Source organism: Leptodactylus fuscus, chromosome 10 (genome assembly GCF_031893055.1).
Source record: "Leptodactylus fuscus isolate aLepFus1 chromosome 10, aLepFus1.hap2, whole genome shotgun sequence".
Classification (NCBI taxonomy): Eukaryota; Metazoa; Chordata; class Amphibia; order Anura; family Leptodactylidae; genus Leptodactylus; species Leptodactylus fuscus.
The window spans coordinates 58,084,936-58,102,351 of record NC_134274.1 but is presented as its reverse complement, the minus strand read 5'-3'; the positions used below and the strand labels follow the sequence as shown (position 1 = coordinate 58,102,351).

The 17,416-nt window shown below is 41.0% G+C and overlaps 1 protein-coding gene across 1 annotated transcript in view; it reads right to left on the bottom strand.

The window, feature by feature from the left end:
- Positions 1 to 17,416, bottom strand: part of PPA1 (inorganic pyrophosphatase 1) — a 63,360-nt gene that overhangs the window by 9,182 nt on the left and 36,762 nt on the right. Inside the window, exons 5-9 of the mRNA XM_075258254.1 lie at positions 14,233 to 14,319; positions 13,147 to 13,273; positions 9,302 to 9,429; positions 6,263 to 6,348; positions 1,286 to 1,355 (exon numbers count right to left, since the gene is read on the bottom strand). Of these exons, the coding sequence (XP_075114355.1) occupies positions 1,286 to 1,355; positions 6,263 to 6,348; positions 9,302 to 9,429; positions 13,147 to 13,273; positions 14,233 to 14,319 (498 nt within the window). The remainder of the gene's footprint in view (positions 1 to 1,285; positions 1,356 to 6,262; positions 6,349 to 9,301; positions 9,430 to 13,146; positions 13,274 to 14,232; positions 14,320 to 17,416) is intronic.

Below are 17,416 nucleotides of genomic sequence, written 5' to 3'. Positions count from 1 at the left end.
TTAGAGGCTCCCTCCACCCTGATTTCCACCAACTCTGCTGGTTAGAGGCTCCCTCCACCATGAATTGGTCCAAACTGGGCTGTTTAGAGGCTCCCTCCACCATGAATTGGTCCAAACTGGGCTGGTTAGAGGCTCCCTCCACCATGAATTTGCCCAAACTGGGCTGTTTAGAGGCTCCCTCCACCATGAATTGGTCCAAACTGGGGTTTTTAGAGGCTCCCTCCACCATGAATTGGTCCAAACTGGGGTTTTTAGAGGCTCCCTCCACCATGAATTGGTCCAAACTGGGGTTTTTAGAGGCTCCCTCCACCATGAATTGGTCCAAACTGGGCTGTTTAGAGGCTCCCTCCATCATGAATTGGTCCAAACTGGGGTTTTTAGAGGCTCCCTCCACCATGCATTGGTCCAAACTGGGGTTTTTAGAGGCTCCCTCCACCATGAATTGGTCCAAACTGGGGTTTTTAGAGGCTCCCTCCACCATGAATTTGCCCAAACTCTGCTGGTTAGAGGCTCAATCCACCCTGATTTTCAAAACAAATGTTGGTGCCAACCTCAACTTACTACAAGGGCCAAATTCACTGCTGGTGACAAGCTCTCCTCACTGCAAGTGCCAAATACACATGTTTCAAGGTGTTTTCCTACTGTCAGAGAGGTGGTATTGAGTGTGTAAAGTGTGTAGTTGTTAGGCTGTGATGTTGGGGTAATAGAGGGTCTTTGGTGTGTTAGAAGCCCCCAGACATGCTTCCCCTGCTGTCCCAGTGTCATTCCAGAGGTGTTGGTATCATTTCCTGGGGTGTCATAGTGGACTTGGTGACCCTCCAGACACGGATTTGGGTTTCCCCCTTAACGAGTATCTGTTCCCCATAGACTATAATGGGGTTCGAAACCCGTTTGAACACACGAACATTGAGCGGCTGTTCGAATCGAATTTCGAACCTCGAACATTTTAGTGTTCGCTCATCTCTAGGCCTTAGCCTTTTAGTATTTTCTGGCAATGTATGAATAAATTGACAGGTGGGTGATGCCATTCTCATGGTCAATGAGATCTGTCCCCACATACACAGGCATAGTGGATGAAACCACATTACACCAGAGGAATAAGAGTTGTCAGATTATTCATACATTTCCAGGAGACGGAACCTGCTCAGAGACCACGGTGTGCCTCAAACCTCAAAATCAGACTCTACAGGTCATCACAACTCCTTCTCAATATGAAACAAGGTCAGACGGGGAGATGTCAGATATCATTGCACGCAGTCAAACATGTTCAGGGCCATCAACTCACCGCTTGTACAATGACTCCAGCTTCATTTGGCTTGCAGAAGAAGGGACTGTCATGTACCGTGGTGTTAGTGCTGCGAAGAAGAATATGCAAAGTTACATTCAGGACATCTAATAGATTACAGCTAGAACAATTACTAGGTTACACATCGATAAGGATTTAACGCCATGCCACCTTTGTCTAATGGTTTTAGGTTCACTCCATTTTGTGCAAACCGTTCATATAATTGTTCATTGTATATCTGCTAGACAATATTAACTCAGCAGTTTGTTATATCCTCCTGTGTGAGTCTTATCTATATATGTTATGATCTACGCATGGAACTAAATTATTATCTGTCCCCTTTGTATCGCTTTATTCTTCTCTACCATCCAATTAGTACATTCTTGAAAACACCAGACATTGCCGACATCACGTCTGATTTTTCCTCAATTAGTAAATTCTTTCAAGTGTTTTCTAATATAGAAACAGTCAGGCTAAGGGAAGTGTATGCAAGAAAGCTCAGGAGACAAGAGGATGATGTAATCTCAGATCGGGATAAGAATGGTCATAAAAATCATGCAGTTCTTTAACCCATTAGTGACCATCGTATAGACTATATATCTGTTACTAATGAACCATGTTCTGCTGCAATTGACTTTCTACATCAATTGTGGTGTATTAGAGAAGGGTCTTACATATTTAGAAGCAGGTGCTTAACCGTATACTCACAGGAAGACTCCTACTCCTTATAACTCGACCATGGCATCAAAGGAGTGAAATGGCTAATAGCAACCACAGCATCTAAGGAGTTTTGGAGGAAGGGGGCTCCTTCTTGTAAGGCATTGTAAACCACTGCAAACAATATGCAGGTGGTCTGATGCTTTTATATGGCCAATGAAGGCCCCGAGAGCGGCCTCCTCTTTTATTCTATTAGATAGTAAAACAATGACCCTATTATGGCCTAATTTTTTTTTTTTTTTCCCCTTCAAGAAAAACAATTGCAGCAGCACCAGAAAATCTTGGGATCATCCCACAAATTGCACGGCAGAAACCCCTCTCCAGGCAAAAGGGTTTGCAATAGAAAAAACAATATAATATAAATCTATCCTCACTGCACCAATCCCAATACTTCGTTCCAACCCTGCCTGTTCCCCCACTGGTTTCCACTTGGTTCAGCAACGATTGGCTGCAGCTGTCACGTGTCTCCTGTTGGCAATCACTGGCCTCCGCGCTATATGGCAGGGCTCCTTTGAGCTGCCATAGTCGTATGAGTATATGGGTCAGGTCATCACTGCAGCCAATGAAACTAAGACCTGTGTGGAGGACTGGAGTGGCACATTAGATCTTATTTTATGTCTAAATTAGGTTTGCATCTTGGAATACCACTTTACGACTAGGTTTTAGAGGATCTGTTTAAAAAGCATTTAGCAACATATATGACAGCATTTGCAACTCTTTTGTTAGCTAAGAGGACTTATGTGATGCCCATCTCCCCCCATAGTCTTCCTCCAACTCTGTAGGCTACTTAACACAGATGCTGCCATGAGGTCGGTGAAAACTCAAAGGCCCCGCCATCTTCCAAGTTTGTGAATAGTTTGTAACTGGCTATGCGGTTATGCAGGTGCCCATTTACCATCATTAGTTTGCACCTCCGATCCCCCCCCTTTGAACTGAGAATATAGGATGTGTCATGTGGGTATATTTGTCACTATTCAGAATAACCCTGTAGCAGTTTCCTTAATAAATAAGGACATATAAAATAGTAATTTATATCAGATAATATGAAGGTGGTATGGGACATTACAGCACGTTATTCCCAGGATAGGAACCAGACAGGTGAGAAGAGACTATACTGCTGACCTGCTTTGCTCACAGTTCATACTGTATTAAAGCTGTAACTCAAACTTTCTTTAAACGCATTATGACAAATAAAGCCCAGGAGACCAATTATATAGAATATTTGCAGGCTGGCATTACCGGCCAAGTTCCCACTGAAAGTCTTTACTTAATGTACCTTCAGTGTATTGGATTATAGGAGTGTTAACTGTACGGCATGCCAAATTCCCTAAGCTTTCTATTTTGACAGGCTCATTCAAGGACATCCTACATTTTCAAAAGAAGATATGACACTCAATGTCAGGTCATTAAAATTTTATTTCTCGGGCTATTCCCAAAATTTCAAAAGGCAGTTTTAGGAATCAAAACAACGGATTTTAAATCCCCTTTTTCAAAAAAATAAATAAATAAATAAAAAAAATGCACTACCTAAGACTTAAAACACCATTAGAATGACCATTGAAGATGGGGACAGAACCCATCTGTATCCTCTCTAATTCCAGCAGTCTTGTAAAAAACAGAAGCAGATGGATGTGGATGAGAATGGGGTGGTCCCCCTTCCCCTGTCCAAAGGGAGCAGCTCACTGTAGCTCTATTCACAGACTATGGGATTGCCAGAAATAGTGAGTGCAGTGCTTGCTTTCTATGGCAGTGCCATAAGAGAATGTGCATGGCAGACTGCTGCTCCATTCGGATCCAAGCAGTCAAGCCTTCACCAATAAACAAGTTCTTTCTTGTAATATATTACTGTATTATGCATTGAATTTCCCCATGGTGGGACTATTAAAGGATTATCTTATCTTAGATATTGTCCCAAATAGTAACATTATTTCTGATGGCAAGTAAGTACTACTGTGTATACAACACAATAAAGTGGAAATGCTAGCCTAATACAATTGTAAAAGTTTAAAGATTTCATTTAGGTAAAATAAAATCTTAAACATTTCAGTATAAACATTTCGATATAGCACACGTACAATTTTGGGATGTTAAAGCTATACCAAGTTCAGCGAGAAGAGTTTGTATATTAAATTCTACTATTTTGGCCATAAAAGCCCTTCAGGATGCAGCATGCCGCATAAAAGAATTGGAAATTTGGAGTTACACGGAGGCCAACATGACATTTTCAGATGTTGGGTGGTCAAAAAGTTATTAAAGGTGTCACAAGGCTTCTCCCAGTAGGTGGCACTGTTCACTTTGTATGTTTTTATAGGATGCAGCCTGAACTGTCAGCAAGCGACTTATGTCTAGGCTTTGATGCAAATCTAAAACATTTGGTTTCCTTAGAAAAGCTGCCGTCAGATAGCAATAAACATTGAAAGGCTGTATTTTGTGGTTGTAGTTGCCAATTTTATCTCATTATTTATAATGTTCAGTTCGTTCAGACCAAGACATGCATTTCTATTGAAGCTTTGGATTTTACATCACATCACAAAATGTAAAAGATTGGGAAAAAAAATAAAAAACAAAATGTATAATTAGTGGGGTAGGGGACAATTTTCCATTTTTGCACCACCTTGAAACCTGACATGTTCATAAGCTGCCGCTCGACCCAGACACCACTTAATTTATGGATTAGTGGTAACGTAGCAATAGGGAAAAGAGGGGTTAAAAAAAAAAAAAAAAAAATTCTGGGAGGATAAAGCCAGTGGAAATATATCCATTTGTTCTTTTTATCCACTTGAAATGATAACCTATAAAGTTATAGGCAACGCGTTTTGACACTTTACCAGCACCTTCTTCAGGCCAACACAGTGAAATATTGATATGGTGGAAGAAGGTCATCCTCCATATCAATACTCCACTGTGTTGGCCTGATGACAATGCCTGTAAAGTATGAAAACGCGTTGCCTATAGGTTATGATTTCAAGTAGATAAAACAAAGAACTAAAAGATATCAGTATTCATGAGAATCTGACCAAGCAGAGCTCTACTTGACCCCAGCATTTCTTAACCCCTTTTCTCCCATCACTAACAGTTAAAGCATAACATGGTCAAAAGTTTGGGGATCTCTCTTCTGAATATAGAAGAGACCTTTTCAGTCACATCCATTGCTAACAGATGCCAAAATAAAATAATATATATATATATATATATATATATATATATATATATATATATATATATATATATATATATATATATATATATATATATATATATATACATATACATATACACACACACACACACACACACACACACACTTATTCTTCAGTTGGCATAAGCATTAGCAATGACCAGGTTATCCCAGAGAGGTCAGATTTTGTAAAGTGGTCTGATCATAAAATGCCAGTAAGGTTACGTTCATGTTTGCTCCGGGCTGCCCGTTGTTCTGGACTGCAGATACATACAGGACCTGACAATGGCTATAAAGGGTCTTTTTAAACTCAAAGCAGCGGATGAAAGATGTAAGTGCAGGATTTTTTTTTTTTTTGTCAAATATCAGTGGACAAAGCGACGGAGACTCCTATGGAGACTACGACACAGATGTTAACACAGCCTTACTCTGTTCATGAAATTTGTGCACACAACATTTCAGGATTGTGTGGATCCATGTCGTGTTGTGGTGTTAAAAACCTTTTCCATTCATGGTTATAAACACCCACCACCGAGTTCTTGGAGGAGAATAGGAGACTGTTTAAAGCATACCCAACCTTTCAACAAACTTGGCATAAAGTCAATAGTACAGTATGTGTACATGAAGAGTAACATTATAAGAGTTATATTTTGCAATTTTGGACAATTTTCCCCTCTGCAGTTTTTAACTGAGCTGAGGGGTGTAGACTACCTGCCATATACTGCAGCCCCTATTCTTAATGGTTCCAGTGTCAGACAGCGATTGATCTATTGCTGATACTTACTATACCAAGGATTACTAGGTTGCTCCATTTACCATTAGCAGAATGGCTTAGTAATAAACAGTATATGATTCAAGACCGAATTTCTCCTCATTTTCACCATGAACAATTGGCATATTCTACAACTATGAAGGCAAATCTAGGAATTTATATGGGAACTACATTTATATATCATGACATCATTGCATATAGCAGCATGAGAAGTCATCGCTCAGGACTGACTAGCTGGTATAGCTTTGTAGCTCGTGGCCTTTAGTGGCAAATTCCACTTTGGTTCACAATCTATAAATATAGAACTCACCAGTTGATTTCTCCTCCATCGGTGTTCTTGTTCACAAGCGCCTTCCACTGAGCGTGGGTACATTTAATCACTTCTATCGCAAAATCCTGCGTAAAAACACACAAAGGGCATGTGAGACATGATAAAGCATAGTAGGTTTAAATAAGAAAGCTTCTTACTGATAAAGTAAACTTAAGCAAGTTGTAATATATTGCATTATTATAGTATATAATAGATTCTCTCATGACCAATATGAAGTGTCCGGGTATCCCCTTTTGACAGCAGAGATTGTAGCTAGGAATATAGAGAATAAAGGAAAGCCCTGGCGAGGAGCTCATTGTATAATGGAATATTGGCCTCATAACTTCTTGACTGGAGGACATCCCCCACCAGATATGAAACCTAATGCCCTCAAACGCTGAAAATTGCCCACACTATACAAATATATGGTGCAGGCACGGAGGAACTCCTAAACCATCTAGAAATAATCTAGTAATAGGTCTCCTATAATTGAAACGCAAGGAAGAGTTCATGAGTACATAAGTGATCTTCTCCCAGTCCTGGGGAGAAAACATTGCCTAACCGCCAAGCTCTACATAAGGAGGCCTCCTCTGTTTGCATTCATCAGCATCCTCTAGATCAGGGAAATAAGAGGATAGGATTGGTGTTTGACTATTGTTTAAAGTGAATTGGCTGTGGATGGCAGAATCTGGCAAGAAGGTTGAATAAAATCTGTGCAGCTGACGAAGTGTGAGCCAATGATGGCCCGCAGGCAGAATTAACGGTAGTCTCTTATCTACAACTTAGGAGTGCTAAAACACAAGGAAAGGCAGAGTAACAGAAGCACTTTTTTGAGTGTTTTTTTCATCCCCCTCGTCCCTTCATAGACTAATATGGAGTGATTATCTGCCTGAAAGTTAAAGTTTATGTTTTTTTTTTTTTTTTTACCCGTACTATTGATTTCTGAAAAGTGGATTATAAGTAGAGGTATGCTTTAAATGTAAAAGCTTGTGTATCATAGTTGACCACAGGAGGTCCTAGAGATAGATTTAAAACTTCAGTCCTTTCTCTGATATGCCATGGCTAAAGCAAGGGCCACAATAGAAAAACTTGCCATCAAGTATCTGTATTGGATCAGATAGAAAGCCATTTATCTTCACCTTGGCAGAAGACAAGTTATAGAGTGCCATCATTTTCCCCAACAATACAGGACCCAAGCCAATTTACTAGAAGGCACGGTGGAGGAACATTCCATTAACTCTGTCAAATGCTTTCTTACCATCAACAGGGAGGAAAACAAGCTGGTATATTGTGTTTCTGGACATGACACATGGATAAGAAGGTATTATGGATGTTATCCTGAAGAACCTCTAGTGATTGTAGGTCAAGAGGGCAAGTAGAGGAGAGAGAATTAACTAAAAATGGACACAAATTCTCTATAAACCGCTTATAAAATCTATTATTGAATCCCTGTGGTCCTGGACTATTCCCTAACGGGAAAGCATTTACTACTGTCTGCACTTCAGGTTCAGTAAAAACCTCATCTAGTGTGACAGCGGCATCAGAAGAAAGTATAAGAAGCGCTGTATCGCCATTAGTAGTCTTCAGCAGCATTTCCTCAGGCAGAGAACCAGAAAACCCTTAATTCTATATACTGTGGTATAGTACGGCTTAAAACAATGCATAATGGTCATGTATCTGTCACCCAGCGAGATCTGAGCTTAGGTAGATTTGTTGCTTCCAGCAACAGATTCAGAGCTAGTCAACGTACACACTGTCAAATTTATAAAAATGTCTGTGCACAATCTCTAATTCTAGTATAAGCCTATGCCTATAGAGAGCCAGGTTGTCCCTAGCATTAATCACAAAAAACACTGATGTACATCATTTGATAGGCGCTGTCACCCAATCCCAAAGATACAAGCCCTTTTATTCTTTAATGTAGGGTATACGAGCCAAGTGGGCAGTAAAATTGTATAGCATACAGCACACGGAGACCCCACTTCCAGGGAAACCATATGTCTAATGGGAGACATAAGTACAGTCTTACTCTGGTGGTGTCCTCCATAGAGTAGTCAACTGCATACTGTGGAAGGAAGGGAAAAGGCCAATAAATGGTGCATGGGGACTGAGCACTTGTCCAATATTGGAATCAGATACAAAGTTTAAGTCTCCCCTGCAATAAAGTAGGCCCCCTATGAACTCCAACTTCTCAATAGACCTCTACGTGCATGAACTTGGTTCTGGTTAGACATATGGTAGTGTCAGGGTCTGGGGTTGCTAGGTGGGGTAGCATAGACACAAAAGTCCAGTTTCTTTAGTCCAAAACAAAGGTAGAGTTTTATTTTCACTCAAAAAGGTAGTGCAGCAACAAAAGGAAACAATACAAAAATAAAATACCTGCCCGGCTAGGCTCTAACTAAACAGAGAATAGGTTACCTCACCTAGGATAACAGACTCAACAGTAGGTTGCATCAACCAGGACAGCTCCAACAGTCTGACCTTCTGCTGTGTCTCCAGCCAAGCTCTGTCCAAAGTCTGCTGCTGGAGTTGGCTTCTTAAGCTCCCTTGATGAGGAGACTCTCTGCAGCTGAGTTGCTGCTGGAACATCCCCAAAGTGTGGACTGGAGGGGGGTGGAATGACAGGTCTCACTACCAACCTATCTGCCATTCCTAAAAATCCAGCCCAGTACTGAGCATTTACCAAGATGCTCAGCAGACGAAAGTTGTCTGCCGAGAACAAACATGCCTTCTGGAGTTCTCATCTCACCCACCTTAGTAGTCTGGGTGAGATGTACATCCCTTACACTAGTTTGTAAGGAACAGGGTCTTAATACAGTCATAAGCCTTGTGTCCTTGAACAAAACCCCAAATCTGTTCTCTATGAATGATGCCGGGAACTAAGGGCTGCAATAGAGGGGCGGTAAGTTTAGAATAGAGCTTGAGATTAAGGTTAAAAGATATTCGGTGAAAATTGGCACAATGTGTAGGACACTTAGTAATGACGGATTCCACTCTTCTGTATAAGAGGCACAATAAGAGGATAAAATTAGGATTTACCTTATTCTTGAATTCAGCATTAAAGGCAAATTGGTTCTCTGGCTTTCCATCAGGAACTTTGTATCTTCTAAACCAGTCAACGGTAGATTCCAGATAATTGGGTTTCAGTCTCCTGACGTCCTCAATATCTGAAAGCCAAAGACTCTGTTTATTAGACTAGGGTCTAGTTAATTGGATTATTTTGCTGGAATATATTAACAGGCGCTTGTGGTGGCTATAATATAAGGAATTTCTGACATTGAACAGAAAGTGAACAATAAGCAAAGTCGGAACTATAAACTATGGGTCTAAGGAGCGCCAGCCCGATGGGAAGGAGGCACCATCGCAAAGGAAAGAGATCTTTGAAAGGATCACAGAAGGTGCTACTGCAAAGATTGTCCTACAAAAACAGCACATGGAGTCTTCAGTTTTTCCACCTTTGACAAAAGGATATTTAAAAAAAAAAACCAAAAACCAAAAAACAAACAAACCACACATTAAGAATATAGTCATCAAACTTTGCATTGCAGCAATCTGAATAGTTTGGTCACTCATTTTCTGCCTGCCATTGTCACCCAGATAAATCAACAGAACTGGATAAATAACTGGAGGTCAATGGGAGCCAAATAGTAATATATGTTAAGATGCCATTTACATCCAAAATGAAAGAAAGCCAATCTCCGAAGAGGCCACTGTTCATACACAGCCGCCTCCTGTAGCACAACCAATTTTAGGTCATTTTAGCACAAAGCAATAGTAGCGAAAGGAAATGGATAGCTTTAGTGAGAATCCTAAGAGCGTAACACCAAAGAATACATTTTTCACAGCACAAGGGAAATCAGATAACCTAGATAGACTTGAGCCAGATATATGAGAAACCTTCCTTGTGCCCTGAAGCAAACATGAAGGGAATACATATTGTGGCAGCAAACAATAAGGACTGTGATCTATAGATTGTTAGAAAGTTTAATTTTGTTTTAGGAATTAAATTTTTGGGTCAAAACCATTCCCTTTTCATTCGTGATCACTTTTCATTGGATTTTTTTTTCTTCCTTCAAGGGTACAAAAGCTGTAGTTATTGTATATAAAATGATACCAATCTACTCATGACATCACAGGGCCAAAAAAATAAAATAAATAAAAAATATCCCCCCCCCACCCACCAAAAAAGAAACAATTTTAAACATGTATAAGTTCTATTTAGCAATAATAAATAAGCTAGTGTAATGTACATGGCAGAGGGTTTCCTACATATTACACAGAGCATTTCATACATATTACATAATGGTTGAAGACAAAACTTAAATTAAAGAACTTCGGCCTGGTTCACATTTGCGTTCGGTATTCCGTTTGGGGACTCTCCATGGGGACCCCCCTGAATGGAAAACCGAATGCATTAAAAAGCGGTGAGCAATGAAAGCACACAGACCCCATAGACTATAATGGGATCCGTGTGGTTTCCGCACGAGTTATACGGAGAAAAAAAAAATTACTTTAAGAACTACTTTTCTCTCCGCATGAGTGGTTCGTACACCGCACGGACCCCATTATAGTCTATGGGGTCCGTGTGCTTTCATTGCTCACCACTTTTTAATGCGTTCGGTATTCCATTCAGGGAAGTCCCCAAGCGGAGTCCCAGAACAGAATACCGAACGCAGATGTGAACCAAGCCTACAACCGTCAACGTGTTTGCAGATTTCAGTTTTAAACGACAGACACCTGACAGATCCCACTATAATCAGTGGGGTCATCCTACCCATGTGTGTAACTGCTATTTTAACACTAGTGTAGGTTACTAGTGTGAACCTACAGTAAAAAATGGGTGAAACAATATGGTCTACTGATACTTCCAAATATGCAGCTATACAAAACTGCAAGTGTACAACCATGCCAAAATTCCTCTTTAAAGAAGACCATCCCATTATCCAGACCAGATTTTCTATGACAGATACGCAGTTCCGTCAAATATTAAGTTTACGGAAAATCCTCTCCAAAGCACCGAAAATTGGATACCGACAGTGGCGTGGAGACCATACCAAGTAACAGGCAGCCCCAGTGATGGGACAAGGTGTAAGTGGTCTTATTAGAAAGTAATCGTATATGTGCTGCCAGTGTATATCATTTACACTCACTTAATGATTGTTTAATTCAATTATTCACCAAATGCCCCATCACGGTCTCCTGTGGAATTTATCAATGGAATAATGTCATTTGTAAGACATGGCTAAGGCTGCAAAAAAATTCACTCAAAAACGACCTTTCATGTCGTCATGAAAGTGCAGATTTACACGCCGCTAGAAAGCTGAGAGTCTATAGAATCCAGCACGTGGTCATCTTTCTAAAGGTGTATAAAACCGTATTTTCATGAGGACATTGAAAGGTCCTCCAAGATAAACCCAAAGGCTAGGTTTGCTTGGCAGAATTTTTGCAGCGGATTTCCCCACCACATATTGGGCATCCCAGTCACTTCAATATAAGGCACAGTGGCGTAACTAGGAATGGTGGGCCCCTCCCCCTCCGACTGATGCCAAAGACCCTGACCAACCAAAAACCCCCTCTCTCCTTTGCATTCCTGCAAGCACTATTATGCTCCATAGTGGCCCCTGCACACAGTATTATGTGCCACTGTGGACACCCATGAACAATTATACTTTGGGGTCTTTTCAGACCCCAGAGTATAATAATCGGAGACCTGGGGGGGGGATACAAACATAAAAAAAACCACTGCTACTTACCTATCCCTGGCTTCACTGCACTCCCCGCTGATCTCGGCCATTGTCAATGACATACGGGACGTCACATGATCCGGGGCCTGCGTTGCAACACATAGGACGCAGGCCCCGGTCATGTGATGTCACAAAAGCAGGCCCGAAGCCAGGAGAGGTAAATAAATAGGGCGCTTTTTTTCTTTTTTAATAGGCTGTTACCAGCTAGAGTAACTCCAACTGGTAACGGCCTATTAGCTTCTCCGTGCACCCCAGAAGTCTGTTCATGCACTGTCTCTCCGGTGTATACAGCAAAGGCTGCTGCTGACTCCTCCTCCCTGTTCTCATACACAGCATAGAGAGGAGAGCTGGTTGACAACTTCCGGTGTACACTGGAGCCTAATTAGCATATGAATATAAACAGACTTATTAAAAATCTACTGAGGCAACTTACATACTAAATATGTAAATTGTGAAATAGCCTTTCTAAAGGCTATGCAAGGTTGTGATTAAATAAAAATGACTTTTGCCAATGATAGAGCCGCTGCCCCCCCCCCCCCCAAAAAAAAAAAACCAAAAAAAAAAAAAACACACACACACACACACCACAAAAACAAACAAACACACACACACTTACGTAGCAGCTGTCGCCGGGCCCTCTAATGTCCCAGGCCCTGTGGCAGCCACTACCCTGGTAGTTACGCCCCTGAAGAGGCAGACCCTTCATGGTGCACTAGCTGAAAACACACACACACACACACACACACACACACACACACACTTCGATCTTTGGGTGGATTTCACAGAAATCTCTTATTGATGCGAATGGGCGTAAATATATCTGCCGCTGACAGGAAGATTTTTTTTTTTTGGGTGGATTTTGCTTTGCTTGAGCCTAGCCTAGGTTGACAAAAGAAAAAAAAAAAACTAAATACAATTAAGTACTTTAGGTTTTTTTTGATGAAAATATAGCAGTACAAGAAAATCATTATCTTTCTAGGTGGAAGTTCATTCCTTGAGTTATTGATAAAATTGTATTCAGAGTCCTCATTCACCATGTCCCGTCTGGTGTGTGTAGAATATACAGATTCTGTTTTGCCTTATGTTTCTGTTGTAGTCCTAGATTATGATTGATCACACGTCATGTCCTCGGTTACTCACCATTATAGAGAGCGGCCTCGGGGTCTTCAACATTGATAACTATTATTTTCCAGTCGGTTTCTCCTTCATCGATCAATGCCAGGGTGCCAAGAACTTTCACTTTAATGACGTCTCCTCTTTCACAAACCTAAGAAAAACGACAAGGTTCTTACTATACAGATTTAGAATTTATCCCTTATTTTCCTTAATATGACATATCAGATCTTCCTACAAAGCTGTTACTGCTCTTCAGTGTTGTGCTATTGCTATCCAGCTGTGGAGCAGTGACAATTAGATTTAGTCCATTGCCTTCTGGATTATTCCAGTAGGTAATGCCCGATATTCACTTTCCTGTCCCTGGTCTTGTCCACGGTCTCCTCCTCCTCCACATGATGTTCTAATTCTCAACAACGTCCAAACATTCTGTGGCCATTTTTCAGCAACAGCACAGTGAGAGTATGGAGGAGGCCGTGAGCAGGAGCAGGGATGAGTACGTGGGGTGGGGTAGAGGGCCCTGCCCGCGAGGGCTTACAATCTATGAGGGAAGGGGGGTAGAGACAGAAGGGGGAGACTGTACAGATGGCGGTGCGGTGATAGTGTTATTGGAGGTTGTAGGCCTTCCTGAATAGGTGAGTCTTCAGGGCCTTCTTGAAGCCTGTGATTGTGGGGGTCAGTCTTATGTGTCTTGGTAAGGAGTTCCAGAGTATGGGGGGGATGCACGAGAGAAATCTTGGAGTTGTGTGAGGAGCGGATGAGAGCAGAGCGGAGTAGGAGGTCATTGGAGAATCTGAGGTTACGTGTGGGCAGGTAGCGGGAGATTAGGTCGGAGAGATATATGGAGGGGCCAGGCTGTGGTTGGCTTTGTATGTTGTTAACGTTAGTAGCTTGAACTCAATTCAGTGGGCAATGGGTAGCCAGTGAAGGGATTGGCAGAGGGGAGCAGCCGAAGAAGAACGGGGGTGAGGTGTATTAAGCGAGCAGCACAGTGCAAGGTGAACTGGAGAGGGGGGGCGAAGGTGTTTGCTGGGAGTTCATGGACACTAAGATCATTACAAATGTTAATCTCTAATATTTACCATTCACAATATAAACTAAATGACATATTACCTTCGTTCCAATATCGCACACGTCAATAGGGTCATTATCACCACCAAATCCAGTATTCTCGTCAATGTGAGATGGATTTTCCCAGGTCTGAAAGAAAGATCAAGAGTTATCTTTTCATTATCCACTTAAGGTTCAGGAACTATAATTACGAGCATAGAGAAGACATGATGATGTTTGAGAAATTAAGTGCTGCAGAAATATTTTCTGTAAGCCTCTCCACAAGGCAAAAGGAATAATGGGTAACGTCCTTCACTCATTTAATCAACTGATTAAATTAGACCAAAAACCATTGCATTCACTATGTAGCTTTCAAGGATTTCATTCAGGTTTGTTATATATGAAAAAAAAAAAAAAAAAAAGCTGTTTAAATACTGCCTGGACTTTATTAAAGTGAATGGAGCTGAGATGCAATAACACAAATATCCTGCAGGCAGGTGTGACATTGTTTCAGGAGCAATCAACCTTGTAACTACCTTTTCTGTGAACTTAATTTGTATTATAACTTGTAAAAATCTTTAATAAAATCAGAATTTACAAAAAAAGAAGCAATCAACCAGTGGCTGAATAAAATCTCCTTACAAATATCTTAATTAACTTGTTAATAGCTTTAACAAAATGCTAGATAAGCTAAAAATCCTGCATTTTTTTTTTTTTTTCCACTTTTCCTTGTTTCTCTATTGAAAGTTGGCCCCTGCTTTTCATTGTGAACTGTGTCAGGGCTATGTGGAAAAAAACAAAACAAAACAAAATATACGAAAGAGGGGTAGGGTCGGGTCATGTCAAACAGTCATATCTTGTGTATTATAAAAACACAGAAGCTTGGGAAGAAAGAAGGAAGCAACAAATTTAGTCTCCTTTCGGTGAAATCCTGCATTACAAAATTAATGACAAATGCTGCCAGGAAATCACAAGTCTAAAAGTTTAGTGACGCTTTAAAGGTTTACTAAGATATCCCCCCCCCCCCACATTACAGATCTGTCTTCTTCAACATCAAATGATTTACCTGCCATAGACTGATCAATCTATTACATTACATGATCCTGGCATGTATGAATGCTAGCATAGCGCTGCAATGTGTCATGCAATACCAAAATCGCCAACGACCATTTAGGTCAAACTGGTGAATACCCAATAAAGGAAATAAAATGGTTATCAGGAACTTAAAAGGGTTGTTTGAGCTAAATCTATTACTGACCTATTCTAAAGATAGCATGTGAATATCAGATTTGTGAGAGTCCAACAACCAGCACCCCAACTGATAAGATCTTCTCAGCAACAGATATACAGAAAAATGGAACAGGAAACCGACATCTATGTTCTGTGTATAGTGGAGGGAAAGAGTCACTGAAGCTTAGGTTGGACTCCAGGCCCACTATCTGGTGTGCACCAGCCTCCGAACAACTGATATGTGGAGTAGTCAGACCCCACCAATAAATAGGATAAGTCATCAATATTTTTAGCCAAGAAAACCCGGTTTATGCTAAGGCCACACATTGCAGACACGCAGCTTTTATTTGTTGCAGATTTTGAAAGGAGACGTATAAGAACTTCCTATAAGTTTCCCCATTTCTGTTTTAGCCAATCTTGGCTTTCTTATATAAAAAAAAAAAAAAAAAAAAAAAGCAAGCAACGTGGGGCTTTAGCCTTATGAAGCACAAACACGAAGGCTGAGCGCTGCGTAGCGTATATGCTTCGGTTTGGACACGGTGGAAACAACGCAACGTTTCACAGTATCTACAAAGTCAATTATACCAACAAATGCTGGCTTTTTCTACATAGGTATAATAGGGACAGAAAGTCAGCAGAGGAAACCTCTACAGACTTTTTCTGAAGAGTGCTGCAGAGAACAAAACAAAACAAAAAATAAATAAATAAAATATATGATACGTTTGCGCTACAGTCTCTTCCACAGTGCTTTTTGGCTGTGGCTCACTATACAGGGCCTTAGAAACAAGAACTCATCATGGCAATGACAAGCTACAAACCTCCAACTAAGGGGATGTTCACACTTGCACTCTTGTGTGCTCTGTCATTCCGCCAGTTTTTTTTGGAGGGGGCCGGACACAAAGTCGGACATGCAGGACTTTGTATGTGCCCAGAAAAAAAATGGTTTCCCCGCACAGAGGCTGCATACGGACAGCGGTAATTTGCTTTTAAAAAACCCATTCAAATAAGGCCTGGTACACAATCGCTCAGCAATCCATTCGGGGACCCCCTGAATGGATTACTGAACACATTGACAAGCGGTGAGCAGTGAAAGCACACAGACCCCATAGACTATAATGGGGTCCGTGCGCTTTCCGCGTAGTGTCCACACGGAACATGGACAGAAAAGTACTTCTTGATCTACTTTCCTGTCCGCATGACTCATGCAGAAAGCACAGGGACCCCATTATGGAGTCTGTGTGCCTTCACTGCTCACCACTTGCCAATGTATTCGGTATTCCGTTTGGGGGTCGCCATGCGAACTCCCTGAACAGAATACTGAACGCAGATGTGAACTAGGCCTGAATGGGTATTAAAATGGACCGCTGGGAAGCCATCCCATATACAGTTTCTCCGGGACTTATGACGGAAACCCGGTGGAATGACAGAGTGCAAGTGTGAATGCGAAATACTTTCACAGAGATAGTCAAACAATAGGGTCTGTTTACTCACATAGACATCACTTGGAGACCCTCACTTTGTTTTAATGTAATGCCTGAATGGTCATTCAGCTTAGATTGGCGATTACAGTACAGAATCAAAAAAGATTTCTGCTTTAATAGCTTGTCTAGAACAACCATCACAGTCAGTTATGGCCCTCAGCATGCAACACCGACACAGAAAACATGGAGTGATGTCAAAAATAGTCAACTTTTCTTACAATAGGAGAATATTTTCTGGAATGTGTACAGATTTAGGTTTCTATGAATGTCCTTTTCAAGGGAGGTTACAATATGGTTCAATTCTCCACATATTTATTATGTAGAATAAATTTATAATGTAAATTATTGCTATAAAAAAATAAAATAGAGCCCTTCATTTTTTAGAAAACGAATTTTTCAGTTCTACAGCATACAACTTTTACGACTTATATTGCCTACTTTGATGATCTCTTGTCTAACCTTCACCTAACCAGACCCTCACCACCACAGTTCATTATCACCCCCCAGTCTTCCCACTTGCTGCCCTTCTCTGACAG